The sequence below is a fragment of the Microplitis demolitor genome, chromosome 10, assembly GCF_026212275.2.
Source record: "Microplitis demolitor isolate Queensland-Clemson2020A chromosome 10, iyMicDemo2.1a, whole genome shotgun sequence".
Taxonomy (NCBI): Eukaryota; Metazoa; Arthropoda; class Insecta; order Hymenoptera; family Braconidae; genus Microplitis; species Microplitis demolitor.
This window is the reverse complement of record NC_068554.1, coordinates 11,304,322-11,321,940: the sequence shown is the minus strand read 5'-3', so window position 1 is coordinate 11,321,940 and position 17,619 is coordinate 11,304,322. Positions and strand designations below refer to the sequence as shown.

The following is a 17,619-nucleotide window of genomic DNA, read 5'->3' as shown; positions in this document are numbered from 1 at the left end:
AGGTTCTTTTATTTTTTAACTTGATGTTTCGAACAAAATTCAAATTGTTTCAATGATTACCATTTATACTCATTGTTTTTATTTTTTTTTTTTCCAAATTTAAAAGTTCTCTGAGCACTCTCAAAAATTTTAAGCATGATGTTATGAGAAATAAGGCTAGTTATAAAAAATTTGTTTTTTTCAATTGTAAAGAAAAAATATAAATCGAAAAAACACCACTCTGAAAAAATTTGAGAATTGGCAGAAAATGTCAAAGTTTTATATAAAAAAAAAATCAAAAATCAAAAATGGTAAACACCAAAAAATTTCTGATTTTTTTCTAAATATCTACAGAAAAACAATAAAGATAGGTTGCAATAATTTTTTTTCAAAAAGTAAATTTGAAAACAAAAATTTTGAAAAAAAAAACGTCCCAATCAGTTGAATTTTGAAAAAGTTATAGTTATTTAAAATAAAAAAAGCCATTTTTTTCAAAAATTCATAACTTTTTTTGGTTGGGTGAAAAAATTTGAAAAAAGATCATGGAAAACGTTTTTATTGGGGTAGAAAAAGAGGAAAAATTTTCACCCAAATCTAAAGGTGTCGGGGTCAAAAGTGGTCGATTTGGCGTGGAATGCGCTATATATATCACATAATGTGATAATTTTAATATGAATGTTATTAAATTTTTATTTTGTCAACTATCAATTAAACTTACATCCCCAATACTTAAAAAATGTTGAAAAGGTTTTGGCAGCAATTTAAAAGTATACGTCGATATCGATTTATATATGGATATTTATAAGTTTATAAATAAATAGATAAATAGATTTAATTATATGTATCTAATGAATTCTACTGTAATTTATGTACAAAACCGAATTCATCATTAAGTGCATTATTTACGTAGAATGTATCAATTTGATTATTTGAGTTAAGTAACGCCATAAGTTTTTCTCAATTATAAGTGTATAGCAGACTGGAGGATGAATACAATCCATCGATAACCAGAGTTAAGCAGCATCAACATGAGATATTAATTGGACGGGTGACCCCGTAGTAAAATAGTAGTTAACTGATTGTAATCGTTTTTTTTTTTTAATTAAATTTAACAAACATTGGTATTGATGAAGCCAATAAATCCTAATTAAATTACTTAATTAATAATTTACAGATATTTTCAATGAGCTTTTTAAAATGACTATATTCGTTCATGCATGATTATATCTAATCATATATAAGTGATTATATATAATTAGACAAAATAATTTTTTCCCGGGTATTTGTCGGGGATATTTTGTCCGGGGATATTAACGCACGTAACCGAAATTTCGATTGTTTTTCTTTTTTTTTTATCATTAATTTCAATGATCATTAATGAAATTTCAGGTGATAGATACTGGTACGAGAATACTAAAACACCAGGTGCTTTTACAATTAAACAATTGGATGAAATTCATAAATCTACATTAGCTAAATTATTATGTAACAATGGAGACTCATTAAAACATGTACAACCTAAAGCATTTCTTCTCGAGGATCCTTTTCTGTAAGTATTCAAATACTTTATTGCAGGTTATCGATCAAATATAAATATTTTTTGATAAAATCAAAATCGTAATACACATTTTTCTTTTTTCAGTAATCAAGTCACAGATTGCTCAGTCTATATAAAACAGAGCATAGATCTTACAGCCTGGAAAGAACAACATAATTGAATTATTGACCCCAGACTTTTTGAAAAGTTTGTAATGGTGTGTAAAATGGAATAATAATTCCAGAATTTTATTCGCTCCGTGCGCGACAGCAGGTCCACGTAATGAATAAAGTGGAGGGGTATATTGAAGTACGTTCAACATATAATTTAATAGAAGTTCACGTTAAAAATTAAAAATTTTGATATTAAAAAAATTCGATGAATATAAAAAGCTAGCGAAAAGTTTTATCAATTTTTATAATGTATTGATATGTAACAGGGTAATTTTCAACCTTGTCAAATTTGGCCCCTTTATTAATTGTTGTTAATAAGGGCGCCACTGGAAGATAAGACTCGGCCTTCCAGAACCGGAGATGTTAGATTAAAAAATTTCAGGGTCGTTGAATTTTATGAGAGTAAGAAAGGATGAGGAATTAAATTTATTACACAATCCTTTATTAATATAATTAACAATTTTATTTATCACAACAAATTTTACCCACCGGGTTTCACTCTACTTATAATTATTTTATTACATCTGAGTCCACTGGACTTTATTACATTAAATATTTGGTCCTCTGGACCTTAAAATATTTAATTGGCCCCTGGCCTGATCCCCTGGATCTATTCAAAATCTTGTCCCCTGGACTTATCAATATAACTTGGCCACCGGCCTGATCCCCTGGATCTTAATAAAACTGAGTCCCCTGGACTTATTATAATAAACTTGGCCACCGGCCTGATCCCCTGGATCTTAAATAAAATTTAGTCCCCTGGACTTTATATTAACAAAATAGGCAACTTGCCAGATCCCCTGGATCTAATTAATTCAAAATTTTTAATAAAAAATTCCCCTGGAATTATTTCCTATCACACACACACACACACGTTGATTAAGCTACTTTCCATCTACTGGACTTAATTCACACACTCACACACAGAAATTTAATTTTCTTAGAATTTCTCACAAACATTTTAAATTTTCTTAATTTAGTTAAATTCAATTTCCTCTTTTATATAATCATTTATTTTAATTCACCAAATCTTACCAGTACAAATTTTCATCAAGTATTAGATTTCTTTCTCGAATAACTGACGCTATCTCTCTCGATTTCGTGTCTTTTGCTCTTCGTGTTAAACTTTAGATTTTCTTTTAACAATTTTCGGACATCAACTTATTATTCTCAATTTTAATTAATTAAAATCTCAATCTTTTATCGCGATTTTCACAGCACTTGATTTTCAGTCTTGTAAGTTTTATTTTATTAATTTACCGATTAATTTATTATATAACAAGGACTAAATAACTATTATAATTTCTGGCCTCCTGCCGAGAAATTCTACTCCTTAATTTACAATTAATGATTAATAAATTCTGGCCTCGCTGCCGAGAATTATTTGACCAAACACGTGGTTAATTATTATTTTATTTCTTTACAATAAATTCTGGCTTCCCCCGCCGAGAATTTGCTCTATTCAAGACGCAAAGTTGTTAATACTTCTGATAACTTTATTCTCGATGTAAGTTAATTTAATAATTCTGGCTTATCTGCCGAGCATTAATTTACGCACAGCACTTCGATATTAACACTAAACTTTACACTTATTTACCGGAGGATACTGTTGGCGTTTCTCTAGCTTCCCTTGGTCTTTCCTTGGTTTCCGGTCTTCTGGATAAGGCTCACGGAGATGGACGTCCGTTAGGCTTGTCGGCTCGACCGACTCTCTCCGGTTTTGCTGCTGTCCTGTTGTTATATATTTTCAGTTCGGCCATTTTCGGAAACTTCCGGAAAATGGTCTCCCCACTTAATTAATTTTGGGACAGAAGTCCGAGCTTCTTCAATTAGCGCACCCGGCGACAAGTCGAAAAACTCTAACGGGTACTTATTTGGGGTTTTGGCTCGGGTAACTGACCAGCCGTCGGAAACCACGATTTTTCTTGATGATAAATTAAATTTTACCCCGTTACAGGTATCAGTTTAGCTGACAAGAATTAAGTATGATGAACAAAAAAATATCAAGTGAAATACTTAAAACTTAGTTAAAATTTGGTTATAAGTATTGTCAAAGTTTATAAAAAAAAAAAATAAATATAATAATTTCTTAAATAACTAAAATTATTATTTTTTAACAAAATTGTTATATATTTATAAAAAAAAATTTTAGTTTCTTCATAATTAAAATAAAAAAAAAAAAAACAAAACAAAATTAATTAATTAAAATAACAATGGTTTTAATACACATGAAGAAATTTCGAACACCTCAATATGTGAATTTTCTTAATTATTGTTTAAAAATACTAATTAACTGCCTACAAAAAAATTTATCAATTTTCTAATGTTTGCGATTCTTAGTGTTACTTTAATGATTGAAATGAAAGTTATGGTAGTACACAGAAAAAAAGGTAGACTTGGTCCAAGAAAATTTTTGTCTTCATTCTTTCATTCTTGGGCTGAGTAATTGTATTTTTTTCATGGTGGACACACATCACCAGATAAAAAAATCTGAGATACTACCCGCCAGATGTCTATGAATTACGATGGCTGTTTTACATCAATATAATTTACTTATAATCACTGAATTTATCGAAATTAATATTTTTTATGTAGTCGATATACTAAATTTTAAAAGTTTGACGATAAAAAGATGGGATATACACTAACGCAAAAAATTAAAGGAACAGAAAAATTTTATAACTTTTTTGGTGATTTCTAGAAAGCTCTAACTTTCTGAAAAATAATCGTATCGAGATTTAAAAAAAAGCATTTTATAGCTTGAAATTTCTAGTTTCGGTGCATTTTTATCAAAATTTTTTAAGAGCTCCGGTTATTGCGCAATTATGAGAAATACTGCGAGACAAAAAATTTCCAAATTTTTTTTTTCCGAAGAGCCCACGGACCGTGGAAAAATTTTTCCGACTAAACCAATGCATAGGTCATTTATCAAATTTATTCAGCTTCAATTTGGCTTCAATTCATATAGTGGATTCATATATTTTATAAACTGGAAACCTAAAACATGCAAACCTCAATAAGATAATTTATAGATAAATTGAGAAAAATATAGATAGCTCGAACCAGTTGAGCTATCAAATTAAGTGATAAAATGCTTTTTTTTAATCTCGATACGATTATTTGTCAGAAAGTTACGGCCTTCCAAAAATCGCAAAAAAATTTATAAAATTTTCTGTTCCTTGAATTTTTTGTATTAGTGTAGCAAAATTAACTAAACGGGATAGTAAAATTATTTTCATATTTTATAGTAAAATTTACTACATTTTTTTCTCCGTGTATATTCAATGTGAATTTACGGTAAGTTAACTGTGAATTTACTGTAAGTTCACTGTGAATTGACTGTAAGTTTACTGTAAATTCATTGTGAATTTACTGTGAAACCACTGTGAGATAACCATAAAACTGCAGTAACCAAATAGCACAAAATTATGGTGATTTCACCGGAATTTTATCACGGTCTCACAATGTTTTTACAATAATCTCACTGTGACTTTACAATAATTCCAAGTCCATGAGGGTGGTTTTGTAGGAAAGTAAATTCTCTACAAAAAAGCCCTTAAAAGTTTTCTTCGTACAACTAACAGAAAAAAAGTAATGAGGCTTGAAACAGTAGTGAATTGAAAAACTTAACGTAAAGATAATTTCCGGATTTTATTTCGTGTACATGTTTATACGATGAATCTATATACTATGTATAATCAGTAAGGTGTTTTAAAATGATTTCTGAGATCATACTTATTTTCCAGATAAATTTCGAAAGAAAAATATTTTTTTTAAGAATTAAAATTTTTATTTTTCCTGTATTTTTAAATTAAAAAGAAAGTTCTGTTTTGGAAGTAAGGAAAATTTTTCCCATGTGTTCAACAAAATTGACAGATAGTATTAGCTCAGATTAAAAAACCTAAATTTCTATCAAAAAATTGTTTAATATAATAAAAACATGAAGTTATACTATTTAATATAGTTTAAAGCTTTATAACTTTTTGTTTTAAAACAAATGAATTTTAGTGTTGAAATTAAGATTCTTTTAGGTCCATAGAAACTGTCCTTGTAATTGGGCCAATAAAAACTGGAATTATTTCGAAATGCTGCATTGCATTGATCCAAACGAAACAGTAATCTTAATCAAGTGGATCTTGCCTTTAATTATTCCATTAATAATTAATTAAAAAAAATTTTTTTTTCGTTATGTATTTTTTATTATTATTAATATTAATATTCATTATTATTTCTAGTTTCTAACTTCCAGCTAAGGAAATCGACGATTTTCCAAAAATTCGGGAAGTTATTGGATTCATCCGGATTTTCAAAAATCGGGTTTTCATAATATGTGACGTTTGAAGGTGATAGGATGCTATTCTGACATTTTCAGAGCGATGTCAGTGTGTGTGTGTGCGCGTGTGTGTGTGTATGTGTGTGTAAATCTCCCATATCTTTTTAAGGTAATACGAGCACCAATTATGAATAAAAGGCTTAATTTTTTTAACTTCCTGCTAAGAAAATTGAAAATTTTCAAAAATTCGGGAAGTTATTGGTTTCACCCCGATTTGTGAAAATCAAAATTCCAACAGATGTCAACGTTTTGAGGTTCTAGGAAGCTATTCTGACTAAATTCAAGATGATGTCTGAGTGTATGTATGTATGTACGTACGTACGTATGTAAATATTCTGTAACTTTTGAACGGATGAACCGATTTTGATCTTCGAGGTGTCATTCGACGCGGCTTGTTATTTACTATAAACACAAAAAATTTGAGCTTAATCGGTAGGGTACGTTCGGAGATATTTCAAAAATACAATGTTTTCAAAAATGTTTTTTTTAAATAACTTTTAATTCGCTCGATGGATTGATTCCAAAATCTAATCAGCTCTGAAAATTTGTAAGCCGCGTCGAATGCCACCTCAACAATCAAAATCGGTTCATTCGTTCAAGAGTAACCGTTAACGAAAGAATTAAAAAAAAAAATTTTTTTTAGTATTTTGGAAATTTCTCAAAAACGATAAATCAATTTCAAAATCTGATCAGTTGTAGAACTCAATAAAATGCGTCGATTGCCATCTTGGACGTCTCAATCGGTTTATTCGTTCGAGAGATATCGTTTGAGAAAAAATGGTAAAAAACGTTTTTTTTCGAAAATAAAGGCATACAAAAGTATTTTCGAGCTCTACGAGCTCGAAATGGGCGGGATGTTTTGGTGCTGGTCCACAGGGTTAAACGACAGACTGATGTTTTTTTATATAAAGTTGAACTAAGTCTGAACCAATTCTGAAAATTTTAGGGGGGGTTGCCTGGTTATTTAAATAAATAAATGACTTCAAAAGTAGGCATATTTAACTTTGGCTTTATGATAAAACGGTAGATGGATGATATGTTTTCATAGATTTCTCTAAAACTAGTCGGTGGAAATAAAAAAACAAAAAACTATTTAAATTAAAGTTAAAACCTTAATAAATTATTGAAAATAAAAAAAAACCGTTGTGCCTGACTAATTAAAAAGATATTTAATTAAAAAGATCAACTTTTTTAAGCGTTGATTATTTTTCGTACAGGCTGGCAACACTGAGACCATTAAAAAGAAATAAAATATATTAGAAAGAGATAGAAACAAAGTCATAATCATAATAGTAAAGTAACCTAACCTACAACTGTCTAATTTAACTTATAGGGTACATAAGAGAGATCCGAACGAAAATGCAGCCAACGCTACAAATGCAAGAAAATTTAAAAGCAAAATTGATCAATATCAAAATATATACATTCCACAGCTTATATATTACACTAAATGAAGAACAAATCAAAATAAAAACTCTAAATTGATATGACACTCACACTTCAATCGTAAAATGTGATAATTGAACAAAAATCCCGTTACCAACATGAAAAAAACAAATAGTATGAATAACAAACTCTTAAAAAGTATCTAAAGCTAAATTTTTAAAAAAGACAATTCACATCACGTCGAACAAAAATTCAACCGTTGGTAAAGTAAATCTTGGTAGGTAACTGACAAACTAGGTAATCAAGTCTTAAGCTGGTTGGCTGGAAGACGTCGGACGTTACACATGCCTGCTACATTCAAGTGCAATTGAAAGCAATTAAAAGCGAATAGATAATTAATTAAAACAGATATCTACAAGATATAAAGAGTGCCTTTCATAGCATCTAATTCTTTAGTGAAAACGAGCTATTTCAACAGAAATAATTTATTGAAACGTTAAGTCGCGCAGAATGCAAGACTATAACCTAAAAAACAATCCAATGACTGCACCAAGCGGCCAGGATTCTAAGAGCAGGAAAAGAACGAGCTTACAGACCCTGATAACACGAGTTGATTGAGAAAAAGTTGGTCATTCATTAGTTTCCGACCAACTTGACGACAAGTTATCGACAACTTCAGCTTTTGCAACTTTTGGCTACAAGTTACCGCCAACTTTCTCAGAAAGTTGGCGGCAGTATGGAGCCGCAACTGGAATGCAAGTTTCTGAGGAAATTGAAAGTAAACTTACCGTCAACTTATGATCACCAACTTTTGCAAGCAACTTTTGCCACCAACTTTCTCAGAAAGTGATCGTCAACTTTTTGGATATACAACTTTTGCCACCAACTTTCTCAGAAAATGTCCATCAACTATTGGAGGTACCAACTGTTGGCGATCAACTTGGTTCCAGTTGCGGCTGCAAGTTTCTCGTCAGTTTCTCGCCAACTTGGCTATCAGGGGAGCCATCTGGACGCCACAGAAATTAAGATAAAAGAATCTGAGAACAGATACACGAACGCGAGCAAAGCCCCCTTCACCGTACTAATTACCTACTCTAATGGTAAGGAAGACCAAAATGAAACAAAGAAAAAAAACATTGGAAACTTACATCCAATGGACGCTGGCAGAGTTTTAAGAAACAAAGACTCCGCTATTAAAAGAATTGACAGGAAAAGGGCCAATCTAATTCAAGTAACGTATGACAACCCCTTAGAAGCAAATAATCTTGTCGAATATCAAGAGACATGGTTACCAGAAAACTGGATAGCGTACATCCCTGATTACAAAACCACAAGAATCGGAGTAGGGAAAGGTATAAAAACCACTCTCACAGAAGAGCTAATTAGAGAAGGTTTAAGCTGGGACCATCATCCCATAGAGATTATTAAAATGGAAAGATTCACAAGACCTCCACCAAGAAACTGCCCACTAAATAACTCTGAAAGAACTCCTACCGAAACGATCAAATTTGTCTTCAAGGGAGAAAGACTCCCCACCCAACTTAAGATATTCAAAACGATAATAAAAATCGTCCCATTCGAACCAAGAATCAAACAGTGTCGCAAATGCCAACGACTAGGCCACCTAGAAAAACAATGCCGTGGCAAAAAAAGATGCCCAATTTGCGCTGAAGAACACGGTGAAGAAGACTGCGACAAAGCTAAGATCCACTGTGCCAATTGCAGAGAACAACATAAAGCAACCGATCAAAACTGCAGATCAAAAATATACACCAGAATAACAAATAAAATTAGCGCTCATCTGAACATCGACAGGAAAGAAGCGCAAAAAATAATAAAAAGAGAAGGGCTGATCACCTTAGAAGAAACAAGCAAATGGCTAAAAAGACAACCAAGCAGCTTGGCTCCCACCAACATGGAGCAATTCAAATTTCCAAGGCAGCAATGGGAAAACCCAACAAAGATCCAAGCCTCAGAACAACTCAAAGAGGAATTTTGAGACCAGAAGGAAAATTAGAAAGATCGAAAAAACAACAGATGACAACGAACCTCTCAATTTCTCCTCTCCAGAACCCTGGACAGAGGAAAGCAGCAATCAAGAGGAGGAAGCATCAAGAAAACAAACACAGTATTACACAAATACTCAACAAATACCAATCTTGGTATTAACAACGAACGGAGTAGAAGAAACAAACTTCGTAGCTGTGGAACTCAACCAATTCACACAAGCTCAAATCACAGCATTTGACAGCACCAACAATCAACTCATGAACCAAGACAAACAAGAGGCACTAAGCGTCTTGTCAACTGAAAATTCTCAAACCCAAAAGATTAATGAAATTCCAAATTCAATGGTGGGAGATTACCACTCCCATCCTACTGAAACAATAGCACAATGACTCAAACGAACTCTAATTTGAGAATAATACAATGGAACTGCAGGGGCTTGAGAAACAAATCTCACCTCATACCGAAAATCAGCACAAACAACGACATTCTAATTTTATCTGAAACTTGGCTTACTGAAGAAACAAAATAAGGGATAACAAAAATGAACTTAAGCAGAAAAGACAGAGAAAACAGAGTGGGAGGAGGCGTAGCCATAGCAACTAGAAAAGGACTACAATATGAAGAAGTCTCACTAGATCACCCCACATTTTCAGACGAAGATTTTGAAATAATAGCAGTCAAAATCTTTCTATTTCACAAAAAACTGACCGTAGTAAGTATCTATATCCCACCCAACAAAAGAATAACCACAAACCGATGGAAAATTTTACTAGAAGAATTACTAAGTATAAGTAACGAAGGCCCCATCATAATCGGAGGCGATTTCAATACTCACAACGAGGAATGGGGCAGCACAAGAACATCAGAATCAGGGTCAAACCTATCAGCAGCACTGGAAGACCTGGATCTCTGTGTTTTAAATGACGGTAGCCATACCTACATAAACAACAATCACGGAAACAACGCGCTAGACATAACAATCACAAACAAAAACTCAAAAGCAGACTTCACCTGGCAAATGACAGACATGACTTTAAATAGCGACCACATCGCAGTCCAAATAACCATGTCAAATGCAGCAGAGAACATTAAACACACGCCCGCAAATACTGACTAAAAAGGTGGACTGGACACAATTCCAAGAGAATATATCCAACACCTTAAATAACACAGACTTTCAAGAAACCGATCATCTTACCGCATACTCCAAACTCTGCAACATAATAAGAAAAGAACTAATAACAAACGGCGCTAAAGAAACAAACAACAACCATCCCACACCTAAACACACAAATCGGAACAACAACAAAAGCAAGATTTGGTGGAACAAAGACTGCGATAAAATAATAGAGACCAGAAGAACCGCACTCAGAAATTACAAACAAAACCAAACTCAAGAAAACTGGAATGAACTACAAAAAACAATGAAAGAATCAGGTGAGAAGCTAAGGAAAATAAAATTTGAAGAAGGCAAGAAATTTGCCGAGTCAATAAATCCACGAATGCCGATAAAACAAATTTGGAACATAATAAGAAGCTACGATGGAAAAACAAAAACAACACCAGACAACTACTCAAAAGAAGACATAGAAGAAGAAAAAAAAGCAATAGATAAGCTAGCCACACCAAACGACTCTGATGAACACCTGAGTATCACTATTCCAGAAGAAGCTGGCCGGAACGTCATAAAAGGAATCTGGCTCCCTTTTAAAACAGAAGAAATCAACTCAATCATCAGCCATCTCAAACAACACTTAGCACCAGATACAGATAAAATCTCCAATGAAGTCATCGAAAATCTCCCACCCACAGCCATAAAAACTCTCACTCGCATATTCAATAGAATACTAGAAACAGGAGATATTCCGAAAGAATGGCTAGTAGATGACATATGCCTGATACCAAAACCAAAAAGCAGAGCACTACGACCAATCTCTCTAGCCTCATGCATGCTTAAGATATTTGAAAGAGCCTTTCTCAACCGCATGGAGTACTTTATGGAGACAGAAGAAATCATTCCCAGCAGCCAATTTGGTTTTAGGAAAGGTAAATCATGCCAAGACAACATAGCTATGCTAACAACTGAAGCCTACAACGCATTCGCTAAAAAGAAAATGATAGGCCTATTACTCATAGACTTTGAAGGAGCATATGACAACATGAATCCTCAGGTACTGGTCGACATCATAGGAAAGATGAGAATACCCCTAAAAATAGTAAAACTAATAGCCAACCTCGCAGGTGAAAGAACTGTAAACTTTTACCGAAACGGGAAAATAATAGACACCAGGAGAATAAAAAAAGGAGCAGCACAAGGTAGAGTGACAAGCCCAATTGCCTTTAACACATATGTAAGAGATATAGACAAACACATAGGACAAAAATGCAAGATAGGCATGTACGCGGATGACGCGGGACTATACACAGTCGGAGACGATGAACAAGATTGCATAAACAACTTGGAAGACGGTCTTAGACACCTCCAACCCTGGCTAGAAATAATAAATCTCAAAATATCAATAACTAAAACAAAACTCATGATTTTAAGCAGGAAAAAAAGACTTCAAGGAGGAATACAGGTCAGAATAGACAATGCAGTAATTGGAAGATCAGATACTGCGAGATTTCTAGGAGTAATTCTAGATACTAAACTTAAGTGGAAACCTTTCATCCAAGAAGTGAGACGTAACATCAACAGAAGTGTCGACGTAATGAAAGCACTAGCAAGGAAAGCATGGGGAGCGCACCCATCTACTCTATTACAAATTTACAAAGGACTCACCAGAGCAAGAGCAGACTGGGCATGCTTTTGTACCCAAACAGCATGTCAAACACTCAGAAAACAAGTAGAAAGAGGCCAAAACGCAGCGCTTAGAGTTGTTTTAGGCTGCTACCCAGCAACACCAATAGTCGTCTTGCGAGATCTAGCTAACCAACCAACTGCCGAGACTAGAGGGAAAGTTCTGACCAGCAGATACCTAGCCAGAACATACTGCTCCAAATCCCACCCTCTAAATCAAAAATTAATAGAAGCTGAAAACCTCAGAGAAAGGAAATTTATGACAAAGACCGGCGTATCCTTCCTCCATAAAGTATGGAACGAAGAAAAACAAAACATATCCAAACTCGAAAGATACGACAAACTACCCTGCTTTGAGATACCACTGAAACCACAACTCGAACACATAGAACAGAACATCGAAATAGGTAAAAAAATAAAAAAGAAAGAGGCAAACCCAGAAGAATTTGAAAGAGAAATAGCTAAAAACAGACCAAACTGGTCTGTAATCTACACGGATGCCTCCAAAACAAAACAAGACTCACATCGGCATCGCATTCACATCTGCGATGCCAAGAATGGATAAAAAAATTCAAAATATCAAACGAATTTAGCATAGCAGAAGGAGAAGCTGTAGCAATACTTCAAGCTCTAAAAACGACAAAAAACATAGACAGCAACAATCTTCTGATTTGCACAGACTCAGCGAGCACGTTATCAGCTCTAAATTACGTAGGCATCTCTGGGAAGTTAATCCAATCATCCTTGAAATAAAATCCCTTGTGAGCAGACTCAGATCAGCTGGCAGGGAAACAGAATTCTGGTGGTGCCCAAGCCACATAGGCATCAAAGGCAACGACAAAGCGGATGAACTGGCAAACCAAGCCACAATGGACGGCACCTTCTTAGACATCAAACCAAACTATAAAATTTATGTCAGATCTATAGAAAGGAAATATAAAGAAGAAAATACACAAAATAATGAAGAATAATTCAAAAAATCAGGTCAAACATATAGAAAATACAAATCCACAGCAGCCAACAGCAATAAGAAAGCATGGTTCGAAAATAAAAACTTAAAAAGAAAATCAATAACACTAATAAACAGGATAAGGTCAGGTCACATATGTACTAAGGAGTACCTAACTAAAATTAAAGTTATAAACGATCCTGCATGTGACTGCGGATACGAAATACAAGACATAAATCATCTCTATTTCAATTGCAGTCTTACCAAAGCAGCTACAGAAGACTTCCAACAATTCCTAGCAAAAGAAAAGATCCAGCCACCCTACGACATCCGGAATCTCGCTTTCAGCGAGAACGAAAAAATCATCAATAAAATTACTCAATTTGCAATAGACATCAAACACATAACCAATCTGACTCACATCATAGTCGCAGAGGAGGACGACAATCCGACTTAAATTTTAAATCTCCCGCGAGAATACTCACATAACGCTCAACACATACACAACCATTGGCTGTACGGGATAACCAGAGGCCAGCTGGGCAAACAACCCAGCAAGAGAGAAAAAAAAAAAAAAAAGTCTTAAGCTATAATGGAATTTAAAAAATTTTTTTATATTTTTAAATTATTGTAAAATGCTTAAGTGATATAAAGTAATTAATAATAAATTAGTCTAAAGAAAACCATGTAAAAAATTTTGCAAATACATAATTTCTTTAATTACATTTTTTATTAAATTCTTTTCTATTTCAGAAACCATACAATCATTTAAATTATCTTATAACTAATTATGTAATTATATTTTTATATAAAGAGTGGAAGTAAAAGATTTTTTGTCTTTATTAAGTTCCAAAAATAATTCTAAAACACTTTAAATTATTAAAATTAAAATTACATTCAAAAACTTTTTAACGTGGAAATATTATTATGATTTATAATTAATAATAATAATAAAAGAAAAAGCATTAGTTTGGTCAGAAAAACTTTAAAAAAAATTTCGGGACAAGTTATCCGCAACATCAAAGACCGCAACTATTTTTTTTTTATTTAAAACAAATTATATACTTTTGTGGAAATATACCCTGGCTTGAGAAATCCGATTCATTGCAATTGGATTCAATTGGTTATTTCCGATTGAATGCGATTGAAATTCGATTGGGATCGGATTATAATCGGAATCCTTAACTAGTGATTATACACTCAAAAATAAAAATTGACATGAAAAATTTAAAATATCATTTCAAATGATGTGACAACATCGGCACAAAGTGGACAAAGTAAATTGGCGAGCAGTATTAATTGCTGAAAATCGACGCTTTAAGTGCCCAATCTGTCGAAGCCCAATTTTACGTGTTGCCAATGTTACTGCCGCTGCTGCGTAAATTATTGCCGAAATTTTTTTTAAAGTTTTTCTGACCAAACTAATACTTTTTCTTTTATTATTATTATTATTATTATTATTATTATTATTATTATTATTATTATTATTATTAATTATAAATCATAATAATATTTCCACGTTAAAAAGTTTTTGAATGTAATTTTAATTTTAATAATTTAAAATGTTTTAGAATTATTTTTGGAACTTAATTAAGACAAAAAATTTTTTACTTCAACTCTTTATATAAAAATATAATTACATAATTAGTTATAAGATAATTTAAATGATTGTATGGTTTCTGAAATAAAAAAGAATTTAATAAAAAATGTAATTAAAAAAATTATGTATTTGCAAAATTTTTTACATGGTTTTCTTTAGACTAATTTATTATTAATTACTTTATATCATTTAAACATTTTACAATAATTTAAAAATATAAAAAAATTTTTCAAATTCCATTATAGCTTAAGACTTGATTACCTAGTTTGTCAGTTACCTACCAAGATTTACTTTACCGACGGTTGAATTTTTGTTGGACGTGATGTGAATTGTCTTTTTTAAAAATTTAGCTTTAGATACTTTTTAAGAGTTTGTTATTCATACTATTTGTTTTTTTCATGTTGGTAACGGGATTTTTGTTCAATTATCACATTTTACGATTGAAGTGTGAGTGTCATATCAATTTAGAGTTTTTATTTTGATTTGTTCTTCATTTAGTGTAATATATAAGCTGTGGAATGTATATATTTTAATATTGATCAATTTTGCTTTTAAATTTTCTTGCATTTGTAGCGTTGGCTGCATTTTCGTTCGGATCTCTCTTATGCACCCAACTTATATTTACACACAGCGGTATTTTTTAAAATTTGTCTCATCAATAACTTCTATATGTAACTAATAATAGTAAATATTATCAATAAATAATCAATTAATATTAATTATCAATATTATTATGAGTGTGAATGTAGCAGACATCAGACAAATTTAAAATTATTAATAAATAGAGTAAATAATTAATTAAATTAAATTTTTTAAGAATGCGCGTTCGAAAAATTTTGAAATTAATAAATGTATTTTTTGTAAATATTTTTTTAAAATTACTTACTGTATTTATTAATAATTTAAAATTTTTCTGACGTCTGTTACATTCATATTCATATATTATTAATTTTAAGAAATATCAATAAGTTAATACACATTTGTAGATGCAGAATTATTAATAATTAAAAACAGTAAACATTTTTATAATTATTTATCTTTTTTATCAAATTCAGTGTCAATATTTTGAATAATTTCACGAATTTTAGTACAGTCGAGTCGCGTTATAAGTCCAAATTGTATCTATTTCTTTTAACCAGACTTGCGTTAATATATGAGAGAGACACTAATAGGACTTATAACGCAACTCGACTGTACAAAATTTTTTAATAATAGCTGATGATTTTGTCACTAAATTGATACTTGTTTACACTCGATGTTTATTTTGAATTTACAAATAACAACAAGAAACAATAATCACAGTAATCATAGTGTTGCCATACGTACTGTCGTGGTCACGTGATCATCATCACCCCTTTACTGCGCACTCAGAGCAGCCTATCCCCACTATGCCTCCTGCTCGTACTACCTTGCTGAATGAACCGATTTAGACGGTTCTTGTGGCTTTCGAAAGATTCCTTCTGAACTTCCGTCCGAAATATTCCTTCTGAACTTCCGTCCGAAAGATATCGTCGACGAAAGAATGATGAAAAAAAAATCGTTATTTTGTTGTTTTTCGTGAATATTTCGGAAACTAACGATTCGATCATTCCCAAAATCTACTCAGCTCTAGAACTCGATAAAAGCATTCGATTGCTGCCAAGGACGTCCCAATCAGATAATCCGTTCGAGATATCGCCGCCGAAATAATAAATGTGAAATCTACATCTGCTTTTTTCATTGAATAACATTATAATTACTGAACAACATTACTCGAAATAAATATGCTCTTCTTTATGTAAGTCATTGAAAGTGATTGCTTAAAAATCGTTAGGTTCGCTCGTATCACGATATACTTACACGATATAGATACAACCTATCACGTTAATACTTATTTTTGAGCTAATTATTGAACATAATTGTGAATAAATATATAAAAAAAAGCTTATTCATTAATCATTTTGGATTCTGAATTTGTAAGCTTTAACATAAGACGTAACCCTCTTCAGCTTAAAGATCTCATAAAAAAAGGGAATTAAGGTATTTTTGAGCTCGAAAATGTATTTATACTAATGTGCAGCTCTTAGAGCTCGAAAACAGCAGGAAGTTTTGGGGCTGGCCCGCAGAGCCAACCGATGCCTAGTTTTTTTTTTGTGTATTAATTATTGAAACAATTATATTATATATATTACATCGATTATACTTTGTAAATAATCCTAACATACTCACAGATTTTACTGAATAATTATATAATCGTAATATTGGTATCCGGAGGATTCGAACCCAGCACTCTACGCACGACAGTCAAACCTTTACCGCTACGCTACGAAGCCAGTAGGAAAATTTAAATTTAATTGTGCTTCTAGTATTTTGTTCTCATACTGAATGGATATAAACCATCAATTGCTTATACATTGATCTAAATGAGATAAGTATGTGACTCTTTTTATAAATAAATTTTTCTATCGAATCAACAATATAAAGACTTTCATTAAAATATACTTCGATATTTTATAACGTATGCATTTATATTCTTGTCGAATATTTTTTAGTTTTAATGTGATTGCGTAAAATTATTCCTACAAACTCATCGGATTCTCTCTTCAAGAAACTTGTCGGTTGACACGACATGATCGGTATTGTAAAAAACTACTTTTATTTCATTGAAACATGTGAAGTTGTCAAACCAAACGTTTCAAGAGTTTCAGTAAAATTTTTCAAAATTGAAAAGTTTGCTTCAACAAGTATTTATTTTTAAATCAAGTACATCCAAAATTTAATCAAAATATATTTTACTATATCTAATGTTAGTTTAATTAAGGTCAAACTTAAAAACTTTAACATAAACGCATAAGCAATTTCTCATAATCGAG

General features: G+C 31.9%; 1 protein-coding gene across 1 annotated transcript in view; it reads left to right on the top strand.

The window, feature by feature from the left end:
- LOC103579133 (peroxidase-like) overlaps positions 1–1,850 on the top strand; it is a 67,017-nt gene extending 65,167 nt beyond the window's left edge. The window contains exons 7-8 of the mRNA XM_053742603.1: positions 1,369–1,528; positions 1,622–1,850. Coding sequence (XP_053598578.1) covers positions 1,369–1,528; positions 1,622–1,697 — 236 coding nt within the window. The 3' untranslated portion in view covers positions 1,698–1,850. The remainder of the gene's footprint in view (positions 1–1,368; positions 1,529–1,621) is intronic.
- The last annotated feature ends 15,769 nt before the right edge of the window (positions 1,851–17,619 follow it).